Source organism: Mastigoproctus giganteus, chromosome 10, assembly GCF_048544385.1.
Source record: "Mastigoproctus giganteus isolate SK-2022 chromosome 10, ASM4854438v1, whole genome shotgun sequence".
Lineage (NCBI taxonomy): Eukaryota > Metazoa > Arthropoda > Arachnida > Uropygi > Thelyphonidae > Mastigoproctus > Mastigoproctus giganteus.
The window spans coordinates 40547157-40568878 of record NC_143584.1 but is presented as its reverse complement, the minus strand read 5'-3'; the positions used below and the strand labels follow the sequence as shown (position 1 = coordinate 40568878).

The window sequence follows — 21722 nt, the reverse complement described above, 5'->3', positions numbered from 1 at the left end:
TATGTTGTTATAAGTAGAAGTGAAGTAGGTTAGCAAGTTCTCCACCTTCTCTCCCTTATACAGGAACTCCCCGACTTACGCAAATTCGACTTTACATAAGTTTTTGCCAGCTGGTGCAAACTTAAAAAAATCATGGAAACATACTTTGCATCCCATAGGAATAAATGGAGGTATCATGAAAATATCATAATGTGAACTCAATAACACATTATTTTTTTTTGGTAATTCGTTCCAAGACCATGGAAGTTCAAATTTTCACAATAAAACTAAGCTATTTATCTCTCTAAAATTTTGGTCATTTTTATAATTAAAATTGCGCCACACTTTCATTGTTATCATATGTTCGTTATAAGATTCAATTTTGAACGCCTTTTGTGATATTTTCCAAAAACATTTCTGGAGGTCACTACCAAAAAACAAACAATAAAAACAATTTGCACTTTCCGGTTTATTGGTCTTTTCTGTTAGTGTAATCAATTATAAATGGATAGTAAACTCAATCTTATTGCATTTGCAATAATCCCAATAACCGGAATTCTGTGGGTTTTTATGTCATTATGGTGAAATGTGTTCCCCCTTCACTGAAATCTTCAATCATATAAAAAACATAAATAAATTTTCAGAATCTTCTCTTCATTCCTATTTACTTATTACAATGATGAAGGGAAAGTGCAAGTGCTGGCAGTGCTATAAAACAAAACAAAATAAAACAAAATTGATTTAGAAATGAAGATGATTAATTAAGAAGTACGAAGCAGAACTTCAACAGTGAATACTATTTTAAGGCACAATGCACATATAAAAGGACATGTTAAAGGATCAACGTTTTTCACACTGGGGCCAGTCTGCCCCAACAGTGATCACAAAACAGCATTCAGGTGCTATATTGAACATGGAAAAAGCCCTTGAGTCCAATGGCCATTCAAGCAAAAGCAAAAAGTATTTATGAGGATATTAAGGATAAGTATGGCGAACCCCAAGCCACGTTCGTGGCAAGCAATGGGGTGGTTTAATACGTTCAAACATCACACTGGTTTCCAAGACATTAAAGTTGCCAATGCCAAATTCTGCAGCTGCAGAGAAATTTTGTGATGTGTTGGAAAAAACCCCTTCTAAATCTCCACAGCCCTCAACTTCCGCAGTGGCGTGCTTATCAGCTGGAGAGTTAATTCTGGCAACAACGCTCGAAAGGTAAAACTTGTTGACATTATGCTTGTCTCCTCTCTCTTTTTGTAATTTTATAATTTTGAAAATTTTTGTAATTTTGTACACTTTTGTAATTTTTCCTGCGCATGAGATAAAATCAATTGAATAATTCTATTTACATGTTTGTCAAACATTTCTTTTTTGCTTCTATCAAATTCAGTGCGCATAGTTGCGAGTGCGGAGTTTCCCTAAATGCTTATTTAGGGAAATTCCAACTTAAGTAGCATTCCACAGAACGCAATCCTTACGTAAGTCGGGGAGTTCCTGTAATATGTTTGCTATGTATTTAACACTTAGCTCTACTCTTTTATCCATCCTGTTGTACAAACGAATCCAATAGTCATTCAAATAGCATTATAAAGATAACTTTTTTTTAAAAAAATGTTGACAGAATGATGCAGATGTTTAGGAATTTCAATATAATTTTTATGTTAAAGATGCCATCTGATGTAGCACAAAAGCATAGATGCTAACTACTGACTTTCAAAAACTGGAGATCAGTTAATTTTAAGCAGGAGCTTTTTGGGCCAAAGCAGGCAAACAAAACAGATTTTTTGCAAACAGCAGTAGTTCTTTACAAAAAACAGGAGACTTAGCATTAGTAAAGGCACATGATGCAAGAAAGCAATATAGCATCAGCCAAAAAACCTCATTTCACCCATCCACTCGGTCCAAATGTTTGTCTAGTTCTGCCTTAAATCTATTTAAGCTATAAACTTCTACAACAACAGACGGAAGTTTGCTCCAGCAATCAACCACCCGCTGGCTAAAGGCAAACTTCCACACATCTATCCTACAACTGTCTTTCCTCAATTTGAATTTATGCCCTCTCAGACATAAATTCAAATTGAGTATATTGAGTTTCTAATATAGTGTGGACATTTACAAAGTCCACACTATACTAGAAACTAAAAATCAACAGCATAAATATTTTATCATAAAATAATGCAGAACTTTTTATAGGAAAAAATATGCTTTCAAACATTAGCTTACCTGGATTATTTTTCTACCTGTGGATTTCTGTTATGCAACTGATTCTGTTTACTTCAAGAAAGACACTGTTGCTGCCTTAGTCTTCAGAAATGTTTAAACAAAGTTCTGTTCATAACAACGATCCTGCTGTCTAACAATGGTTGTGAACAGCACTTCCAAAGTTTTGCCAAAAAGAGACCTGAACTCAGTTATTGTTTTTCTCTCTCCTGGCTAAATATTATCTCACATTCAGCATTGCTATAGAAATTGTTAAAAGACAAAATATGATTTTAGATAATTTGTTATATATCAAACTTCCCTGTACTTGTCAGATCTCCAATACATCAATACCTTCTCCTTTAATAATAGCAACTCAGCACTTCCAAAGTTTTGCCAGAAAGAGATCTTAACTTAGTTATTGCTTTTCTCTCTCTCTCTCTCTCTCTCTCTCTCTCTCTCTCTCTCTCTCTCTCTCTCTCTCTCTCTCTCTCTCCTGGCTAAATATTATCTCACATTCAGCATTGCTATGAGAAATTGTTAAAATACAAATGTGATTTTAGATAATCAAATCAAATATATCAAAGTTCCCTTTACTTGTCAGATCCCCAATACATCAATACCAATATACATCAATCCTTTCTCCTTTAATAATAGCAACTGGTAAGTTGCTCACAGTGAAACTGACAAAACTGATGCTGCAAAACATCTACTGCTTTACCTATTTCTTTATCTTTAACACCACCAAGTAATGGAAACTAATTCATAAAAAATGTGTAATTTGAAAATGATGCACTGCCAACTAATGAAATTGTTTAGCTTCAACAATTTTTTTCACTTCCACTTTCCTTTCAGTTATCACAAAACCATTTAGCTCAAATATTAGAGCTTGATAAACTTATGGAATTGCCTTCCCTAAAGAATTCTTCATGTGTGAATGTAGATGCAAAATATCTATTCAGTTTGTCAGCAACCTGTGCAGGGTCATCAACAGTTAAACACTGATATCAAGTTGCCCAATGTTATTCAACCCCTGCCTTCTACTGTTAATATAAACAGTCTTTGTTGTTGTTCTCTGCATTCTTTGCCAGAGACTTCTCATAATCTGCCTTAGCTTGCCCAACCTGCTTTGTAACTTGATTACAGACTAGATTATAACTAACATGTGATTCTGTATCACCTGATAATTTATATGCATCCCACACATTTTTCTTCTCTGTCACAAGTCTCATCAGTTCAGCTGGCATCCATTTAAGTCTAAGCCTTGAACAGTATTTCTTAGTTGGTATGAAAGTCCTAATAGCTTCTATGACTATTTCCCTGAATGCTTTCCATTTAGAATTTGCTGATGGTAATGTTGTCAGTTGGTCTCACTGCATAGAATTTAAAAACTGTCTGAGACCATTGTAGTTACCCTTACAAAGCAAGAGCCTTTCCCTTTATTCTTGACAGTAGTTATGCCTTTAATTAAATTCCACATTAGTACACTGTGATCGCTGCGACCCAGTGGGTCTTTTACCTGCAGATCATTAATGCATGAAGAATTGCTATTGATTAAGAGATCGAGGGTACTGCTTCCTCTTTAAAACTATCTAACATGCAGCTGTAGAAAAGAGTCATCCAATAAATCCACAAAACTCTTGCTAGTGTGCGAGTGACCAAGTAACAAATTCCAGTCAACATCTGGAAAGTTAAAATCCCCGTTATAAGACATTCTGATTTCAAGTTATCAGCTTGCTTTGCTAGTGTGTGAGTGACCAAGTAACAAATTCCAGTCAGCATCTGGAAAGTTAAAATCCCCATTATAAGACATTCTGATTTCAAGTTATCAGCTTGCTTTGCTGTTTATGATTCCTTTCAAGAAGCCTGAATCTATGAAGTGCTTTTCCTTCATTTCATCATTTTCTCTTCAGTCAAAACTTTGGGTCAAGATTGGATTTGAACACGAGTGCCACCCACTAGTGAAAGCTTATTGTACCTTTCAATGTAGTAAGTCTGGAAAATGCTCACATCATTTTCTCACCACGTCACTTCTTTATATAGTCAAATGTTCCACTATTCTACCAGTCTGGTTCTTCTTTAATGAATAGTCAAGTGTGTTGCGGACTACCACAACACACCTGACGGCCACTCGTTAAAGAAAATTGGCAGAAATTCACTAAATTTTTAAAAATATTAAAAATAAAATAAAATAAAATAATAAAAATTAAAATTTTATGAAATATAAAAATAGAAAAATAGAAAATAGAAAATTAAAAAATACAAAAATAAAAATTTTATAAAATATAAAAATATAAATTTGCAAAATAAAAAATCTGTCGTACATCGAGAGTTGGCAGCTATGGAAACAGATAATGTACATTTACAAAAACACAAAACATTTTTAGAGAATTAGATCATTTCACAGATAAGTTTAAGTTTGTTCTATTAGTTTGACTGTTTTCAATATCTTCGTAACATAATGTGGAGCCAACACATACACACTATTTGGACTCCCCAAATCTTAAGCTAGCAGAACAGAAGCAGTGAGATTACACACTTGCTGATTCATACACCTCTTATGGTTATCAACAGGTTTGGTCTGGTGGTCTATCTAGCAGCTGTCTGCAAAAGTTAAGTTATTTTAAAGACATTCACATACTGTAGTGAGTAATGCATCTTACCATGCTGCATGATAGAAGACATGGGAACACTTGCATTTTTTAAAATACTGTAATGAGGTTTGATATTGAAAATAATTAATGAACTACAGTTAACTGAAGATAAGAAATATTACCTGTTCCCTCCTAATGAGTCCTGAAGCAACCTAGTAAGTTTTGAATCTCGATAAGGAACATGACTGACTTTCCGCGACTTGTCTCCTAAAGCCGAGATAACATTACCAAGGGCAAGCTGAAATTAAAATACAGCATGAAAGAAAATATAAAATAAATTAAGTTGGAAAATTGTTGTTCTATTTATACTGTAATTACATTACAATGGTAATGGGAGAACCTTTGTTTCAAAAGTTAAGCCACAAATTAAATTCACTGATCACTCCAAAACAAGTTAAAATAAATAAATAAATAAATAAAAGATCGCTGCATCTATAGGAAAAGTTTTCATAAAATATTCAGAAAACAGGAGATTGTAAATTTTGTTCATTGATGAGCACCTCTTACTGAATTACAAAGTTAGATTACTGAATAATGGGCATTAAAAATGTTATTTGAACTTAACTGTTATTCTCTTGAATATAGCGAATACAGCAAACTTCCCAATGGATTAAAAATATAATACGATTGCAAAGAGTACCTTATATCTTAAACAACAATTTAATTAAGAAAATGATCATTACAAGAAAGATTTAAACCCAGTGAACTTTTTTTAAATAACATACACACTCTACAATGATCACATTTTCATACTTTTCAAAGATTCTCCCTGTACAGTTTTTTTTTTTTTTTTAATGAAAACCCCAAACAGAAAGTATTAGATCCTGTAATACTTAATAACAAGCATAGGTTGAAGGTTGACAGAAGATACTTGCTGATATTAGACAAATTTCTTTACAGTCAAGGATTTCCTATCTATGAAACTCACTTTACACTGAGTTTCAAAGATAGGAAATCAAAGAGTTCTGAGTGGTTAGTGGAATGTGGAGAACGGTAGGGGCAACAGATGAATTTGACAGATTGGAGTACAGAGATCAAAAAGAGGAAATTTCAAATTACAAACTCTCTAACAAGGAATATCAGAAAAGGAAAATTGAAAAAAAGGAATCATAACACAAATAATTAGGGAAACTGGCATGAATAGTGGGTGAAACAATTGATAATTGGGATACCGTCAGAAAAAAAATAAGTGGAATTTAGCAAACTGGACATCACTGAGATTAAATTAAGAGCACAGATATATTTGTGAAATGAATGAGGAAGTTTTAATCTTTTCATAAATTTTTTTTTTTACTATTCATAATGCATTTATGATAAAGTAGAAGTTGAGGGTGGGGGGGAGGGATTATTGGATGAAATAATGAAATTTTTGGATATACATGGCAATAATATCTAACCAGTTCATGAGATAACATAATCGACACAACCCAGACTCCCTCCAGTCACCAGCTGACAGAGTAGAGGCAACAAGATTATACACTAGCTGATTTTGATGCCTCCCAAAAAGTTACTAACAGACTTGGTGAACTATTCTAGAAGCTGGTGTGCAAAAACCATTTTAGAGCTGTACCCTCCAAATGTCAGGACTTGGACCTTGGCATGATGCCCTTCATAACCTCAAAGGACATCATTCATACTGAATGGAAAAGAACATGACAGATTAACAAGATAAGAAAGAAAGTTTAGTCAATCAATTTGTTAGAATGTGGCTTTACATAACTCTTTGCAGTCCACTGTCTCCTCTCTCACACACACCACCATAAAATTTCTCTTCTGGTCCCATGTCCTGTCAGGTGCACCTTTCTGTTTTGCCAATTTTATAGCTTGTTTTCCAACTCTACAGTGTAATTATCGAACTGCCTTCTACTTATACTTCATATAAATGACAAACTAATTGAATATTTACGTTCACTTGTTAACAGCTGGTGGCTGTAGTTTTTCTTTTTCATTTTTAATGTTCACTGTGTATTTACAATCTGCCAGAAACAAAGTGTTTAATCATAGCATCAACGTTTCAAAAAAGACCTTTCTGATGAAGAAACTGAGAAATTTTTAGAACTTTCCAATTCAGAATTTGGTTTACTTTAGGCTGATCAGTAGTGTAGGAATGCCTTAGCACTTAGTGCGCCGGTATCAGAAGAGCACCACTGACAGGCACTGACTGTGCTAAACTATTTCAACACCAGAGGCTAGCTGACACATAATGGCACCACTAGATGATGTCGCATCAGGATGAGAGCAGAGGGCAGGGTGAAAATTAATTTTCTCCAAATGCCATGTTTTCAGAGAGCAATTCAAGCTTGCATACATCCTTAAATTTGAGTACATACTGCATAGCAGCATAGATTTATTTGCCATCCAGAATGTAACTCTGAAGGGACCAATCAGGCAACCACTTCACCAGTGCATGCTAAAATGCATAGCAGTTTGCAACTCACACACTGTGTACATTCTATGATACTGAATAAGTCAGAAGTTATAAATAATTTTATGTGTGGTGTTTTTGTGCTTGCTATATACACAGGTAATCGTAAATATTGTGATTTATAATTTAAATAAAACAACAAAAGTCCAATTAATTTTAGACATGCCACCCAAGAAAAAAGTGGACATTAGTACCACATAGAAAGACTACATAAAGAGGAAATCAATAAGAAAACATTCTGCTAGCTTACAAAACTGGCTTACAATAAGCCACTCCAAACCTGAAAGTGACCACGAAAATGAACATAATTTGAATGAGGATGAAACATATGATGATGCTACTAAAATGTTGGCAGAAGAAAATGATTACAGCAATATTATTAATATAGAACATGTAAGTCTGATTATGCCTTGATCTGCCCACTGGCTATGGATACATAGAAAATAGTTGAACAGCTCGACTTCTCAGTATGATGGTGTTATGAGTGATGATGGTGTTATTTTTCATCCTCACAATATCTTGTAGCCCTGTCAGGCAATGCTGATTAAGGCTCAGCTGGACAGGTATTTTGAACGAACAGAGGGGTGAAGTGGAAGTGGTTTTTTTTTTTTTTTTTTTGGCTGATGCTGCATAAGCTTGCTTTCTTGCATCAAATGCCTCTACTAATGCTAATGCTATGTGGGACAGGTAATTGATAGATTTTACAAATACCACTAAGTTACAGATGGTAATCTCTTTAGCTCTTAATTTGTGCTTGGCAACAGCACTATTGCATAAATTGCTTGAAGGCCAGAGGTGCAAACAATGGGTACCCAGTTAAGTCTCTCATAATCCATTCATTATATGGACAATTTTCTTTGTTCTACAGAAACTATTTTAAATGTAATTACTAAGAGGAATTCACACAATTTCACTGAATAGAAAAATTTGCTATAAAGAAGTTCGTTAAACAGACTGTACTTATTATTATTAACATGATTTTACCAATGATCGAAAAAAGGCATGTAGCCACGAATTTGCCAATGGCGCCAAATCCTAGCTATGCCTCTGAAGTGGTGTGATGATGAGTGATGATGGTGTTATTTTTCATCCTCACAATATCTTGTAGCCCTGTCAGGCAATGCTGATATGGAAAATTGGAGACCAAGCAAGGTAAATGATGTTTCATTCAAACATTTTTCCTTTACTGCGCTTGAAATGTGGATTTTGTTTGAGTAATTCATGTATCCCAAAAAAACTAAACTTGAATATTTTCATCTTTTTTTTTTTTTTTACTGATTCTTTGTTGGAAGAAATTTTGAATAAAACAAATAATTATGCCAACAAACTCTTTCAAATAAGCTACTTCTTGGCTATTCTATGGTGTGACTGGGTTTCATTTTCAATGAATGAACTAAAGGCTTTTTTTGTGTGATTATTAACATGGGACTAAATGAAAAAACTTCTGCAAAAGAAGTTTTTTCATTTAGTCCCATGTTAATACCTTGCCCAGTGGGGCTTCAATCAGTATGGGATTCACTGTAGTGCGGTTTATAATCTATGACTGATGATTCAGTTTATAATCTGCAACTGTGATTGATAATGCGGTCATATATGGCTGACATTTTTCTAAAATTTTCTAGAATGATCTCCACAAATTTGCATCACTCACTTACTCTAGATCTTTCTGCAAGCTTATACAATGTGCATGTGTACTACTGTATACATAAGTATTGGCATCACTTACTTCCAAAGGTAGTCTCTAAGTCCAGCTTCTTCTTCTTAAGCATGGTTGTATCATTTTTGTAATTTTTTTTCTCAGTGATCCCTTTATTATGAGTGAAAGAAGAAAGTGGGATGACACCAAGCCAAAGCATAAATGGTTGAAATTAGAAGAGAAATTTGAAATCATTAAATGTCATAAAGAAGGCGCTTTGTTTACCAAACTCACATGAGACAAAGGAATAAATGAACCATCTATAAGAATTGTAAAAGAAAAGAATTAGTGCAAAGAGTATGGAATAACTAACAACTCTTTTGCCTCGAAACAAATCATAAATAAAAGGGGCTCTCTAATGGTAAATATGGAATGTCTGCTATTGATATGGATAGAAGATTGCAATCAGAAGCGAATTCCATTAAGTCAAATGGAAATTCAAACAAAAGCTATGAGTCTTTTCAATGCACTTAAAGAAAACATAACAGAAGAAAATTACAGAGAAAGGGCAACTGATGAAACATTTTTGGCAAGTTATAGTTGGTTCTTTCATTTTAAAAAACACCAAGGGATTCATGATATCTGCACTGTAGGCAAAAGTGCAAGTGCAGACAAAGATGCTGCCAAAAAATTTCCTAAAGAATTTATAGAAATTATTGAAAAAGGTGGGTACAAAGATAACCAAATTTTTAATGTTGATGAAATGGATTTGTTTTGAAAAAAAAATTCCTTCTAGAACTTTTCTATCAGAAAATAAAAAAACTCAACCAGGTTACAAGGCATCAAAAGATCATCTGACACTTTTTCTGTGTGGAAATGCATCTGGAGATTTTAAATTAAAACCCATGCTTGTGTATCATGTGGAAAATCCCCGAGCACTTAGCGGTTATGCAAAGAAGGCTCTCCCAGTTGTTGGGCATTCTAATAAAAAAAGCTTCGGTAATGAAAACTTTGTTTGAAGAGTAGTTTAAAACTTATTTGTCTCCCACAGTTGAACATTATTGCAAAGAAAAAAAACATGGATTTTAAAGCTTTGTTGTTATTGGATAATGCACCAGAACATCCAACTGGACTTTGTGACTTTAATGAAAATGTCAAAATTCGTTTTCTTCCAACCACCACACAACATCTCTACTGCAATCAATGGAAGGTGTCATTGCAACGTTTAAAGCATATTATTTGATATGAACTTTTTCTAAAGCAATAAAGGCTGCATCCGGAGAAGCCGCACCATCTTTGGCTGAATTCTGGAAAAATTACATCAGAAATGCTATCGAAAACATAAACGAAGTGTGGCTCGAAGTTAAAGAGAGTAACATGAGAGCAGTGTGGAAGCAAGTTTTGCCTCATTGCACAAGCGATTCCTGCAGCTCTGAGTCTGAAATTCAGGATGTTTCCAAAGAAGTCAAAATTGTACACAATCTTGGATTAGAATCTTTGGAAATGGCAAATGTTAGAGAGTGCATTAACGCATATTCTCAAGCTCTCGATAATGATACTCTCCTTAACTTAGACCAAGAATGGACATATGAGGAAGCAGCAGAAAGTCCAGCATAACAAAGGAGCTAGTAAAGTGTGAGATGTTTGTTTGTTATTTGGTTTTTAGGAGCATTAGCAACTAAGGCCATATTGCTCCGGGAATATGCGGTGGTCATTCCCTGACCTTTCCGCATCCTCCGTATTTGGTGGTGATGGGCTCGAACCCCGGTCTAATCAAGAAGCGTGTGCTACGCACTGCTGCTCCTTCCCACCTGGCTACGGAGGCGCCTAGTAAAGTTTGAGAAAAAGAATTTCCCTTACAAGAACTTGAAAAAATGTTTGGGGGGGGGGGGAAACTGCTTCAGACTTAATTATGAATCATGAGACAGACGTGGAGCACAGCATTAATGCTCAATGAGTGTTAGAAAATGTCATTCAATGTTACTGAGAACTCCACGAAGAAAGAAGAAAAACAAAAAGGTGTAACTGAGATTAGACAGATTTTTCTTTAATCAGTAAAATTTTCTAGCTTTCATTTTTTCAAAATAAAATTGTCATTGTTTTCCTTTTTCAAAACAAAGTTTATCAATTAATTTCGTTCTTCATCTAAAGAAAGAAATTACTCTTGAAAAATGGAGATAACAAAATTCTATTGATAACACTGAACAACAAATTTTGGGTCATATCTTGTTACGGGCATGAAAGTAAGTTTACTTTATAGATTTTGGGTGCTAAACATGGTAATAGTGCTTAAAATGGCAGATTGACTCTTATTTTCGAAAAAAGTAGTTTTTATATTTATACAAGGTATTTTTTATTTATACGACAATAAGATGTAGCTATGAACATATCTGTATCAAACACAAGACCTTTTCACCTTTCGCTCGTATTCAGCTTTGGGAGCATCCCTTTTCACCATCCCACAATAATCAGCTAACAAGGTGACACTCCATTTGCTTTTGTATCATTGTTCCAGAAGATATAAAATGGAAGAGCTCACCATGTTCATCGCTGATGGCACCACAGTTTGGCAGAAAAAAATCTAGATGTGAGTGCAAAAAATGCATCTTCAATGACATGTTGCGACCCAGTTTTTCACAAGAAGTAATGAGATCTTCCACAAGTTGCCTGTAGTTGCCGGCTTTAACATTTCTTAGAAAACTAGTCGAAACATTTCAAAATGCTTTCCACAATGATTTCCCTCTATCACTAAGGGCACATTCAAACCGTTCGTCCTTGAAAAGTTGCCTTAGTTGTGGACCAATGAAAACACCTGCCTTAAACTTCTCTGCACTAAGCCTTGGAATTTCTCTTGCAAGTATGTGAATGCAGGACCGTTCACTTCCAAAGCGTCATGAAATTTTTCATGGGCCCCAGTTTGATGTGGAGTGGTGGAAGCAAAACTTTATTTGGATCTACCAGAGGTTCAAATGCTACATTCTACATTCCAGGTGTTAATGATTTTCGTTGAGGTCAACTCCTCGTCTTGTATTGCATATCAAATAAATAAATAAATAAATAAATTTTCTGTTTATACTCCGGCACGACAACCAAGTCAGTAGAGTTTACAATAAATCGTCAATATACAAATATTTATCGTATTTAGTAGTCACGGGCTTGAACCCCGGTCCACTAAGGGAACGTGTGCTATGCACTCTCGCTCCTGACCACTCGGCTAACGTATAACCCTTTTGTAGTCCTAATAAAATGGCGATTACTTTAAATCACCACATATCTGCCACTCATACTTCTAATAGTGTAAACCTAAGAAGATGTTCTCCGTGTTTGATACCAATATTTATTTTTAAATATTGGCTTTGGCACATCATGGCCTAAGTCACCTTTGCACCATAAAAACTTTTGCACCATAAAAATCAAATCAAAATCTCCATGTTTGCATATGTTTCTTTTTTTGTGGATGGCATAAGCAAGAAGTACTGAAGGAAGCATATTTCCAGTGTAATAACACAGCCTTAAGACTAACCTTAGAAGCATCTATAAATAGTTTCCATTCTTCAGGGATGTGCCTCATGTTCATTGCTGCCATTGGATGATCAACATCCTTACAAACAGTGAGTACACCTTCTGTTTGATAGAATTTATCATAGTCTTTATTTCAAGTACGAAATAAAGACCAATAAATTACTATATCCTTATCTGATACACTGATTACTTCCTTTTTGTTGTGTGATTGTTTCTTTTCCCTTTTAGATATGAAAAAGCACCACAATTAACTCTTCATTCCTATATCTACTCTATTCACTCGTGTCTCTCTCTCTCTCTCTCTCTCTCTCTTTGTGATCATGCATATCACAGTCTTATACATGCAAAAGTGTGAAACCAACTGTTTGCGACAGCAACAATACTTAAGCATAATTGAACAAACACATTTACTCTTAAAGCAAGTGAATGAGTTTAAATAAACAAAAACAATATTGTAAAAGGATAATAACATACAGCAGGCCGTCATTATAACGCGGTTCATTTTACGCTGATTTGCTGTTAGTAGTAGTAGTAGTAGTAGTGGCATGTGATACAAGAAAGCAAGTGTATGAGCTTATGCAGCATCAGCCAAAAAAAAAAAAAAAAGAAAAAAAATCACACCATTCCAAATGCCTGTACAGTTCCTCCTTAAATTTATTTAACCTATCAACTTCCACAACGACAGATGGAAGTTTGTTCAGCAATTAACCACCCGCTGGCTAAAGGCAAATTTCTGCACATCTATTTTACATCTGTCTTTTCTTAATTTGAATTTATGTCGTAGTCTGAACAAGTGGAAGGATCCCATCAGAATTCAGCGTGCTCAACCTATTCAAGGCCTTGTACACCTCAATCAGATCACCATGCAGGTGCCTAGTCTCCAGCCACTGCAATTTGCAGAACTTAAGCCTCTCTTGGTAAGAGGATCCTTTCATTCCCCTCACCAATCTAGTTGCCCTTCTCTGTACACGCTCAAGGAAATCTACATCCTTCCTAAAAATGAGGCCTCCAGACCTGTATGTAGTACTCAAGGCGGGGCCTGACCACTGCCTTATACAGAGGGACAATCACCACCTTTTCCCTGCTAGCAAAATTCCTATATATCATTGACAAAACCCCATGACCTGCCCTGGCAGCCTGTCTGCATTGCTCAGAAAACTTCATATCTGACTGCACAATTACTCCCAGGTCTTTTTCCTTTTCTACCACCTAAGTGTAGTACCACACAGTTGGTACGTTTCTCTGGAGTTACTTCTACCCATATGCAGTACTTTGCATTTGTAAAGGTTAAACTTCAGTTGCCACTTCTTAGCCCATCTGCCCAAATTATCTAGATCCTGTTGCAGAAGCACATGCCATTACTGTCATTAACAACCCTGCAACCTTTGTATCATCTGCAAACTTCAACACTAAGCCTGATATATATACCTTCATCGATATCATTGATAAATATACACAACAACAGTGGACCCAACACCGAACCCGTGGGACTCCAGTAATAACATTAGTCCACGAAGAGCAGCGCCCGTTGATTACCACTCTCTGTCTTCTCCCACTCAACCATCCTTTTATCCACTGTAGCAACTTGCTCTTAATACCATACTGCTCCAATTTGTATACAGAATTCTTCCATGCGCAACAATGTCAAAAGCTTTCCTGAAATCCAAGTATATGATATTAAAATTATTTTTTACATCCAGTTCTTTTGTAACCACATCATAATATCCAATCAAATTTTTCAGACAAGACTTTCCCTTAACAAACCCATACTGTGTCTGAATTATTGCTGCAGTCTTGTCTAGATGAAGTTAAACTAACTGGTCTGTAATTACTCGTGTCACCCTTCGATCCACCTTTGTGAATTGGGGATACATTTGCACATCTCCAGTCAGTGGGAACCTCCCCTGAGTCCAACGATGCTCTCATAATTATGGCTAAGGGTTTGCTTAGTTGCTTTGCCTGGATAGATCCCATCCACCATAGGTGCTTTTCTTATGTTTAACTTCAACAATTTCTCCTCCACTTTGCTCTCAGTTATTACAAAATCATTAAGTATCCTGGTACAATTTGATAACCTTCTGCCATTTTCAAACCTTAATAATTCCTCATGTGTGAATGTAGATGCAAAATACTCATTCAGTTTGTTTGCTATCTGAGCAGGATCATCAATAGTCGAACCATCGATGTCAAGGGGACCAATCAGATTCATTGCCTTCCTTTTAGAGTTTATATAAGTAAAGAAATCCTTGCTGTTTTTCTTAGTATCCTTTGCCAAAGATTTCTCATAATCTGCCTTCACCTGCCTAACCTCCTTTGTGACCTGATTACAGACTAGCTTATATATGCCATAGGCTTCTGAGTCGCTTGATAATTTATATGCATCCCATGCATTTTTCTTCTCTGTTACGAGTCTCATTAGTTCATTAGATAACCATTTAGACCTAAACCTTGAACAATATTTCTTAATAGGTATGAAACTTTTAGTAGCATCCACGATTAATTCCTTGAATGCTTCCCACTTAGAATTTACTGTTGGTAACATCATCAGTTGATCCCACTGTGCAGAATTTAAAAACTTTCTGAGACCACTGTACTCACCTTTACGGAAGCAAAAACCCTTTACTTTACCCCTGATGGTAATTAAATCTTTAAGTAAATCCCACATCAGTACACTGTGATCACTGCCACCTAGTGGTTCCTTTATCTGCAAATTCTTAATACACGAATGATCACTGCTGATAACCAGATCAAGAGTATTGCTCTCTCTGGTGCCTCTCGAACACATGCTGCTGCAGAAAACAATCATCCAATAAATCCACAAAAGTCTGACTAATGTGTGAGTGACCAACCCACAAGTTCCAGTCAATATCTGGGAAGTTAAAGTCCCCCATTATAAGACATTCCGATTTACTAGCCCACTCTATTTCTCTGTACTTGTTCATTGTACTCATTCGAGTCATTAGGCCTATAACACACTCCTACTCTTATTCTTGCTTTCACAGTGCTTATGTCACACAAACTGACTCAACAGTGCACTGTTCATCTATATCAACTGGGTGCACTTCTTTTGATTTTATGTTTTTCTAAATTAACAGCATAACACCTCCTCCCTTTCTATCCTGTCTATCCTTTCTGTACACAATGTACTCCCCAAATTCCAGTTCTCCATTCCTTATATCTGTGTGGTACCACATCTGTGCTATCCCAACAATATCCACCTTTGATGTCTTGACCAACACTTCAAATTCATCAAATTTATTTACTATACTTCTAGTACTGGTATACATGCTCCTATTCCTATTCCTAGCTACCCTAACACATCCTATATACCAACCTATTTCAGGATGACTGCCATCCGTCCCTGAAACCCCCAACATAGGATCAAAGGCTGACACAAGTAATTATAGACCTGTTAGTTTAACTTCTGTTCCAGGTAAATTAATGGAGGCACTGGTTAAAGAAGCACTGCAGGATCATCTAGACAAGAATTCAGTTATAGCTCAGACGCAGCATGGGTTTTTTAACGGCAGGTCTTGCCTGACCAATTTGATTGGATACTATGATGTAGTCACAAAAGAACTGGATGCAGGGAATAACTTTGATATTATATATTTGGATCTTAGAAAGGCTTTTGATACTGTTGCACATGGAAGACCGCTGCACAAATTGGAGCAGTGTGGCATTGGAGGCAAATTGCTGCTATGGATAAGGGGATGGTTGAGTGGCAGAAGACAGAGAGTGGTAATCAATGGACACTGCTCAACGTGAACTAATGTTATTAGTGGAGTTCCTCAGGGTTCAGTGTTGGGTCCGTTGTTGTTTTCAGTGTTTATGAATGATATTGATGATGGGATATCAAGTTTAATGTCCAAGTTTGCAGATGATACAAAGGTTGGCAGGGTTGTTAAGGACACTACTGACGCTATGCTGCTGCAACAGGATCTGGAAAGGTTGAACAGATGGGCTGAGAGATGGCAAATGAAGTTTAACATTGACAAATGTAAAGTACTACATACGGGAAACAGTAACCCCAGAGCAACATATCAACTCTGCGGTACTACACTGACAGTGGCGGAGAATGAAAAGGACCTGGGGGTAATTGTGCAGGCAGATATGAAGTTCTCTGAGCAGTGCAGACGAGCTGCAAGAGTAGCTCATGGTGTCTTGTCAATGATATACAGGAATTTTTTCTAGCAGGGATAAGGAGGTGATTATTCCCTTGTATAAGGCAATGGTTAGGCCACATCTTGAGTACTGTATACAGGTCTGGAGGCCTCATTTCAAGAAGGATGTAGAGCTGCTGGAACGGGTACAGAGAAGGGCAACAAGATTAGTGAATGGAACAAAGGATTGCTCTTACGAAGAAAGGCTTAAGTTTTGCAAATTACAGAGTCTGGAGACTAGGCACCGGCGAGGTGATCTGATAGAGGTGTATAAGGCTTTGAATGGTTTGAGCATGCTCAATGCCAATGGGATTCTTCATCTTGCTCAGAATAATCACCTCAGAGGGCATAAATTCAAATTGAGGATGGGCGGATGTCGGATAGATGTGCGGAAATTTGCCTTTGGCCAGCGGGTGGTTGGTTGGTGGAACCGACTTCCATCACTTGTTGTTGAAGTTGATAGCCTAAACAAATTTAAAGCTCAACTGGACAGGTATTTCGAACGAACGGAGGGGTGAAATGGGAGTGGTGTGTGTTTTTTTTTTTTTTTTGGCTGATGCTGAATAAGCTTGCTTTCTTGCATCACATGCCTCTACTAATGCTAATGCTAACATCCCTCGCTGCAGGTCGCTACTTATTCTAATAGAAGTTGTGCAAGACTCACCTTCGCCTCTACCTATGGCAACTGTTAAACTATTAGTGATTGTATCCCCCCAAGCTATCAGTTTTCCGACCCACCTAACACTGCCTCGATAGCAACAGCAAATATTCTTGCACCCTTTCTATTTAAGTGTATCCCGTCCCTGTAGAAGCAGTCTCTCCTGTTAACAAGTACAGACCAGCTGAAAAAAATTCTACCCCTTGAGCCTTGCACAATCTTTCCAGGGCCGAATTGTTCGACAAGGCTCTCATCATATACTCCCTCCTATCGTGTCTGGGCAGAATTGCAGACACTTTCAAATTCAACCCTAATTCTCAGCTTTTGTTCAACGGTGACCTGTACTTGTTAAGTAATTCTGCCGGTCTCCTACTCTTTATATCATTAGTGCCAATGTGTACAACTATATCACCTTTTGTGCCCTTAAAAGATGATATCCGCTCTACAACGTCATCAACCTTTGGCCCTGGCAGACATACCTTGTCCTGCTTCCTACTTCTTAATTAATCATCTTTATTTCTAAATCAATATTGTTTTGTTTTGTTTTCTAGCACTGCCAGCACTTTCACTTTCCATTGGTCGTTTTCTCTTCATCATTGTAATAAGAAAATAGGAATGAAGGGAAGATTCTGAAAATTTATTTATGTTTTTTATATGATTGAAGATTTCAGATTGAAGATCCTGTAAAAAATATTTTTACAGGTGCATCAATTTGCAGTGTAAAGTGTTAACATAATAGAACTAGAATATTCAGATAAAAATAGAAACTAATAGTGATAGATTTGAAGTTTGACTCCGTTAATCAAATTTTTTGGATAAAACTATATAATTTCTTAAACCTCATCTTTAATCAGAGTAATCATCACATGATTACTCTGACATGTACATTTAGTTTTGAGTTTTTATTATTTTATGGTAGAGGGAACACATTTCACCATAATAACATAAAAATCCACACAATTCCAGTTATCAGGATTATTGCAAATGAAATAAGATTGCCTTTACTACCCGTTTATAATAGACTGCGCTAACAGAAAAGCCCAATAAACCGGAAAGTGCAAATTATTTTTAATGCTTTATAGTAGTGACCTCCAGAAATTTGTTTTAGAAAAATATCACAAAGGTGTTCAAAATTGATTCTTATAATGGAACGTGTAGTGCAATTTCCATTATAAAAATGACCTTTTAGAGCAATAAATAGCTTAGTTATATAGCGAAAATTTCAACTTCCGAGGTCTTGGAACAAATCACCAGAAAAAAACAAAACAATGTGTTATTGGGTTCACATTATGATATTTTCACGATACCTCCATTTGTTCCTACAGGATGCAAAATACATTTCCACAATTTTTTTTTTACGTTTGCATCGGCTGGAAAAAACCTACATAAAGTCGAATTTCCGTAAGTCAAGTACTACGTAAGTCGGAGAGTGGTTGTATATATGCTTCACCCATAAACAAATCAACAAGTTCTTGTGTCCAAAGTGATCTTTTGTGATAGTGATATTGCAAAGACAGCTGGTAAGTGTGAACGTATTATTGTTATTTATTATATAAAAATTAACCTTAAAACAAAATTCTTCTACTCAGATTTAGTTTGATTTACTAAAACGTTTAATTCTACTGAAAAAAATTTAAGAATTTCATAATAATAACCTGTCTTTGCAGTCACTGAAGAAGTGGTAAGAAAATACCATGAACCGTTTGACACCATTATGCACATATTTCCAATTCAGAAATAAACATAATAATACCAATGTAGGTTTTGAGTGCTTTATTAACTTCGAGCAAATGAAAAATATTTTTACAGGAGCATCAGTTTGCAATGTAAAGTGTTAGCATAACAGAACTAGAATATTCAGATAAAGATGAAAATTAATAGTGACAGATTTGAAGTTTGACTCCATTAATCAAATTTTTTGGATAAAACTATATAATTCCTTAAACCTCATCTTTAATCAGAGTAATCATCACATGATTACTCTGACATGTACATTTAGTTTTGGAAACTAATCATAATACTGTATATAGTTACTGGAGAGTACAATCAGTAAATGTGTCAAGTTTGATACAATATCAAAACTTACTAGACCACAGTTTATTGAAATGCCTTCTTTTGCTCTTTCTCCAGTTGCACCTGTTCTTTTTAGTCTTTCTGAGCCAGCCAAATCCACAAAATGAAATTTTGCAGTTAAAGTTTCAAATTCATGTAAAGGTTCTCCATCTGCTTGTCCTTGGTTTGTGTCACCACAGGTTTCCTCTTCAACAGGCTAATTAACAATATCAGGAAAAAATTATGCAGTACTGTAATAAACTTGAAACATTATAATTATCTGTGTATAATAGCATAATATAATGTGAAACTAATTAACTAACTAATTAAGCTAAAATAATATCTAGAAAAAATTTTCATTATAGTAAATAAATAATAATATTTACTATAAATCTACTATTTATTACAGCAGAACGCCGTTAATCCATACCCCAATGATGCGGACATTCTGTTAATCCAGACTGGATTTTCAGTCGGGGGTAAAATTCTAACTATCAAAAAAATATATATTTCTGTTCACTGACATTTTGGAAGGGGTTTAAAATTTAAAACAGTAAAAAAGATAAGCAATCAATAAGAAAGCACACTGCATGCATAAATTGCAACTAACACGATACGCGCAAATGAGAAAGTAGTAACAAGTTACAAAACTTAAAAAATTGAAATGAAGAGAACATTCTGAAAATTTATTTATGTTTTGATATGATTGAAGATTTCATGGAAGGGGAAACACATTTCACCATAATAATGTAAAAAATCCACAGAATTACGGCTGTCGGCATTATTGCAAATTCAATAAGATCGTGTTCACTCTCTGTTTATAATAGATTACACTAACAGAAAAGCCTAATAAACAGGGGACTGCTAATTGTTTTTATTGTTTTATGGTTGTGACCTTCAGAAATCCGACTGGACCATGTGGTATGGTTGGAGATCCGACCAGACCATATGGTTGGAGACAATTGTATGGTAATTTCAAGTGCTGGCCTATTCAGTTGACAGCTGCAGCAAGCATTGTCCATGCATGTGTTTTTTTATATTTTTTTTGTGTTTTTATTTATTTTATTTTTTTGTGGTTTTGGGTTAACAGAATATGGCAACAAAAAGAAAGAGTGTTACCATGTCGATTGAACAAAAACTGAACATGCTTTTTCGCATTGATAAGAGAGAAAGTTTAAAAAAAGATTGTTCTCAATATAGGGGTGGCAAAAAAAAAACTGTTTCCAATTGGAAAAAACATAGGAAAGCAATCGAAAACTTTTGTGTAAAAAACTTTTGTGTAAAAACTTTTGTGTCTTTGGCCACTTTTGGTGGCCAAAGACAGCTTAGGAAATAGAGCTACCATTAAGCAGGCAAAAAATGAAAATTTTGATGAGGACTTATACATTTGGTTTTGTCAAGAACGAGAGCAAGGGTTTCCTCTTTCAGGGCCAATCCTTCAATCAAGGGCTCTTAGCCTTAACAAAAAGTTAGGAGGTGGTCACATCTTTTACTGCGAGTTTGGGGTAGTTATCAAGGTGGAAGGAGCGTCATGGAAACCGACAGTTCAGAATTACAGGTGAAAGTCTTTCTGGTGATTGTCTTGCAAGCAAAGAATTTAACGTACAGTTTCTCAAGTTTATTAGTGAAGAAAATTTAGTTCCATCCCAAATTTTTAATGCTGATGAGACTGGTTTATTTTTCAAAATGTTACCCAAAAAAAAACACTTGCCTCAAAACTTGGCTCTTTAGCTAAAGGACAAAAATTGAGTAAGGAAAGAGTGACATTGCTTTTGTGCAATAACGCATCTGGGAATTTAAAGTTACCACTGTTAGTCATAGGAAAATCTGCTAAACCCCACACTCTTAAAAATGTGAACTTAAATGCCCACCCAGCTAAGTACACATCACAAAAATCAGCTTGGATGAGCCTAGCTCTTTTTAAAGATTGGTTTTTCATCTCATTTGTTCCCTTAATTAAAAAATATTTAAGGGTTCAAGGACTGAAAGAAAAAGTAGTTTTATTCATTGATAATGCTGAGAACAGGCAACATCTTTGTAAAAATTTTGCCACCTAACGTTACTGCACTATTACAGCCTATGGATCAAGGAGTTATAGAGGCTGTGAAGTGACAGTACAGCAAGAAGTTGATAATCTCACTGTTAGAACAACAAGAGGCGCTTGAAGAAAAATCAAACTTTATGGACCGTCTTAAAGATGTCAACATAAAGACAGTCATTTATTTTTCTGCTGCAGCTTGGAATGAAACTGACAAGACTACCCTTATCAAACGCTGGAAAAATCTTTGGCCTGATGTTCCAATAGAAAGATCTGAGGAGGAAATAGATATTTATTTGAATCCTGATGATGACAAGGATGGTAATGATTTTGTTCAGTTATTTCAATGTCTAGGCGGTTGTTCAGAAATAACAAATGAAGACATTGCCCCATGGATAC

At 35.6% G+C, this 21722-nt stretch overlaps 1 protein-coding gene across 3 annotated transcripts in view; it reads right to left on the bottom strand.

Annotated features, from left to right (window-relative positions):
* The window catches only part of LOC150078996 (kinesin-like protein KIF21A), a 755520-nt gene that overhangs the window by 670372 nt on the left and 63426 nt on the right, over positions 1 to 21722 (bottom strand). For all 3 annotated transcript variants that reach the window (XM_090383539.1, XM_090383541.1, XM_090383540.1), the window contains 2 exons: positions 19320 to 19502; positions 4952 to 5067 (listed from right to left, as the gene is read on the bottom strand). In XM_090383539.1, the coding sequence (XP_090239665.1) occupies positions 4952 to 5067; positions 19320 to 19502 (299 nt within the window). The remainder of the gene's footprint in view (positions 1 to 4951; positions 5068 to 19319; positions 19503 to 21722) is intronic.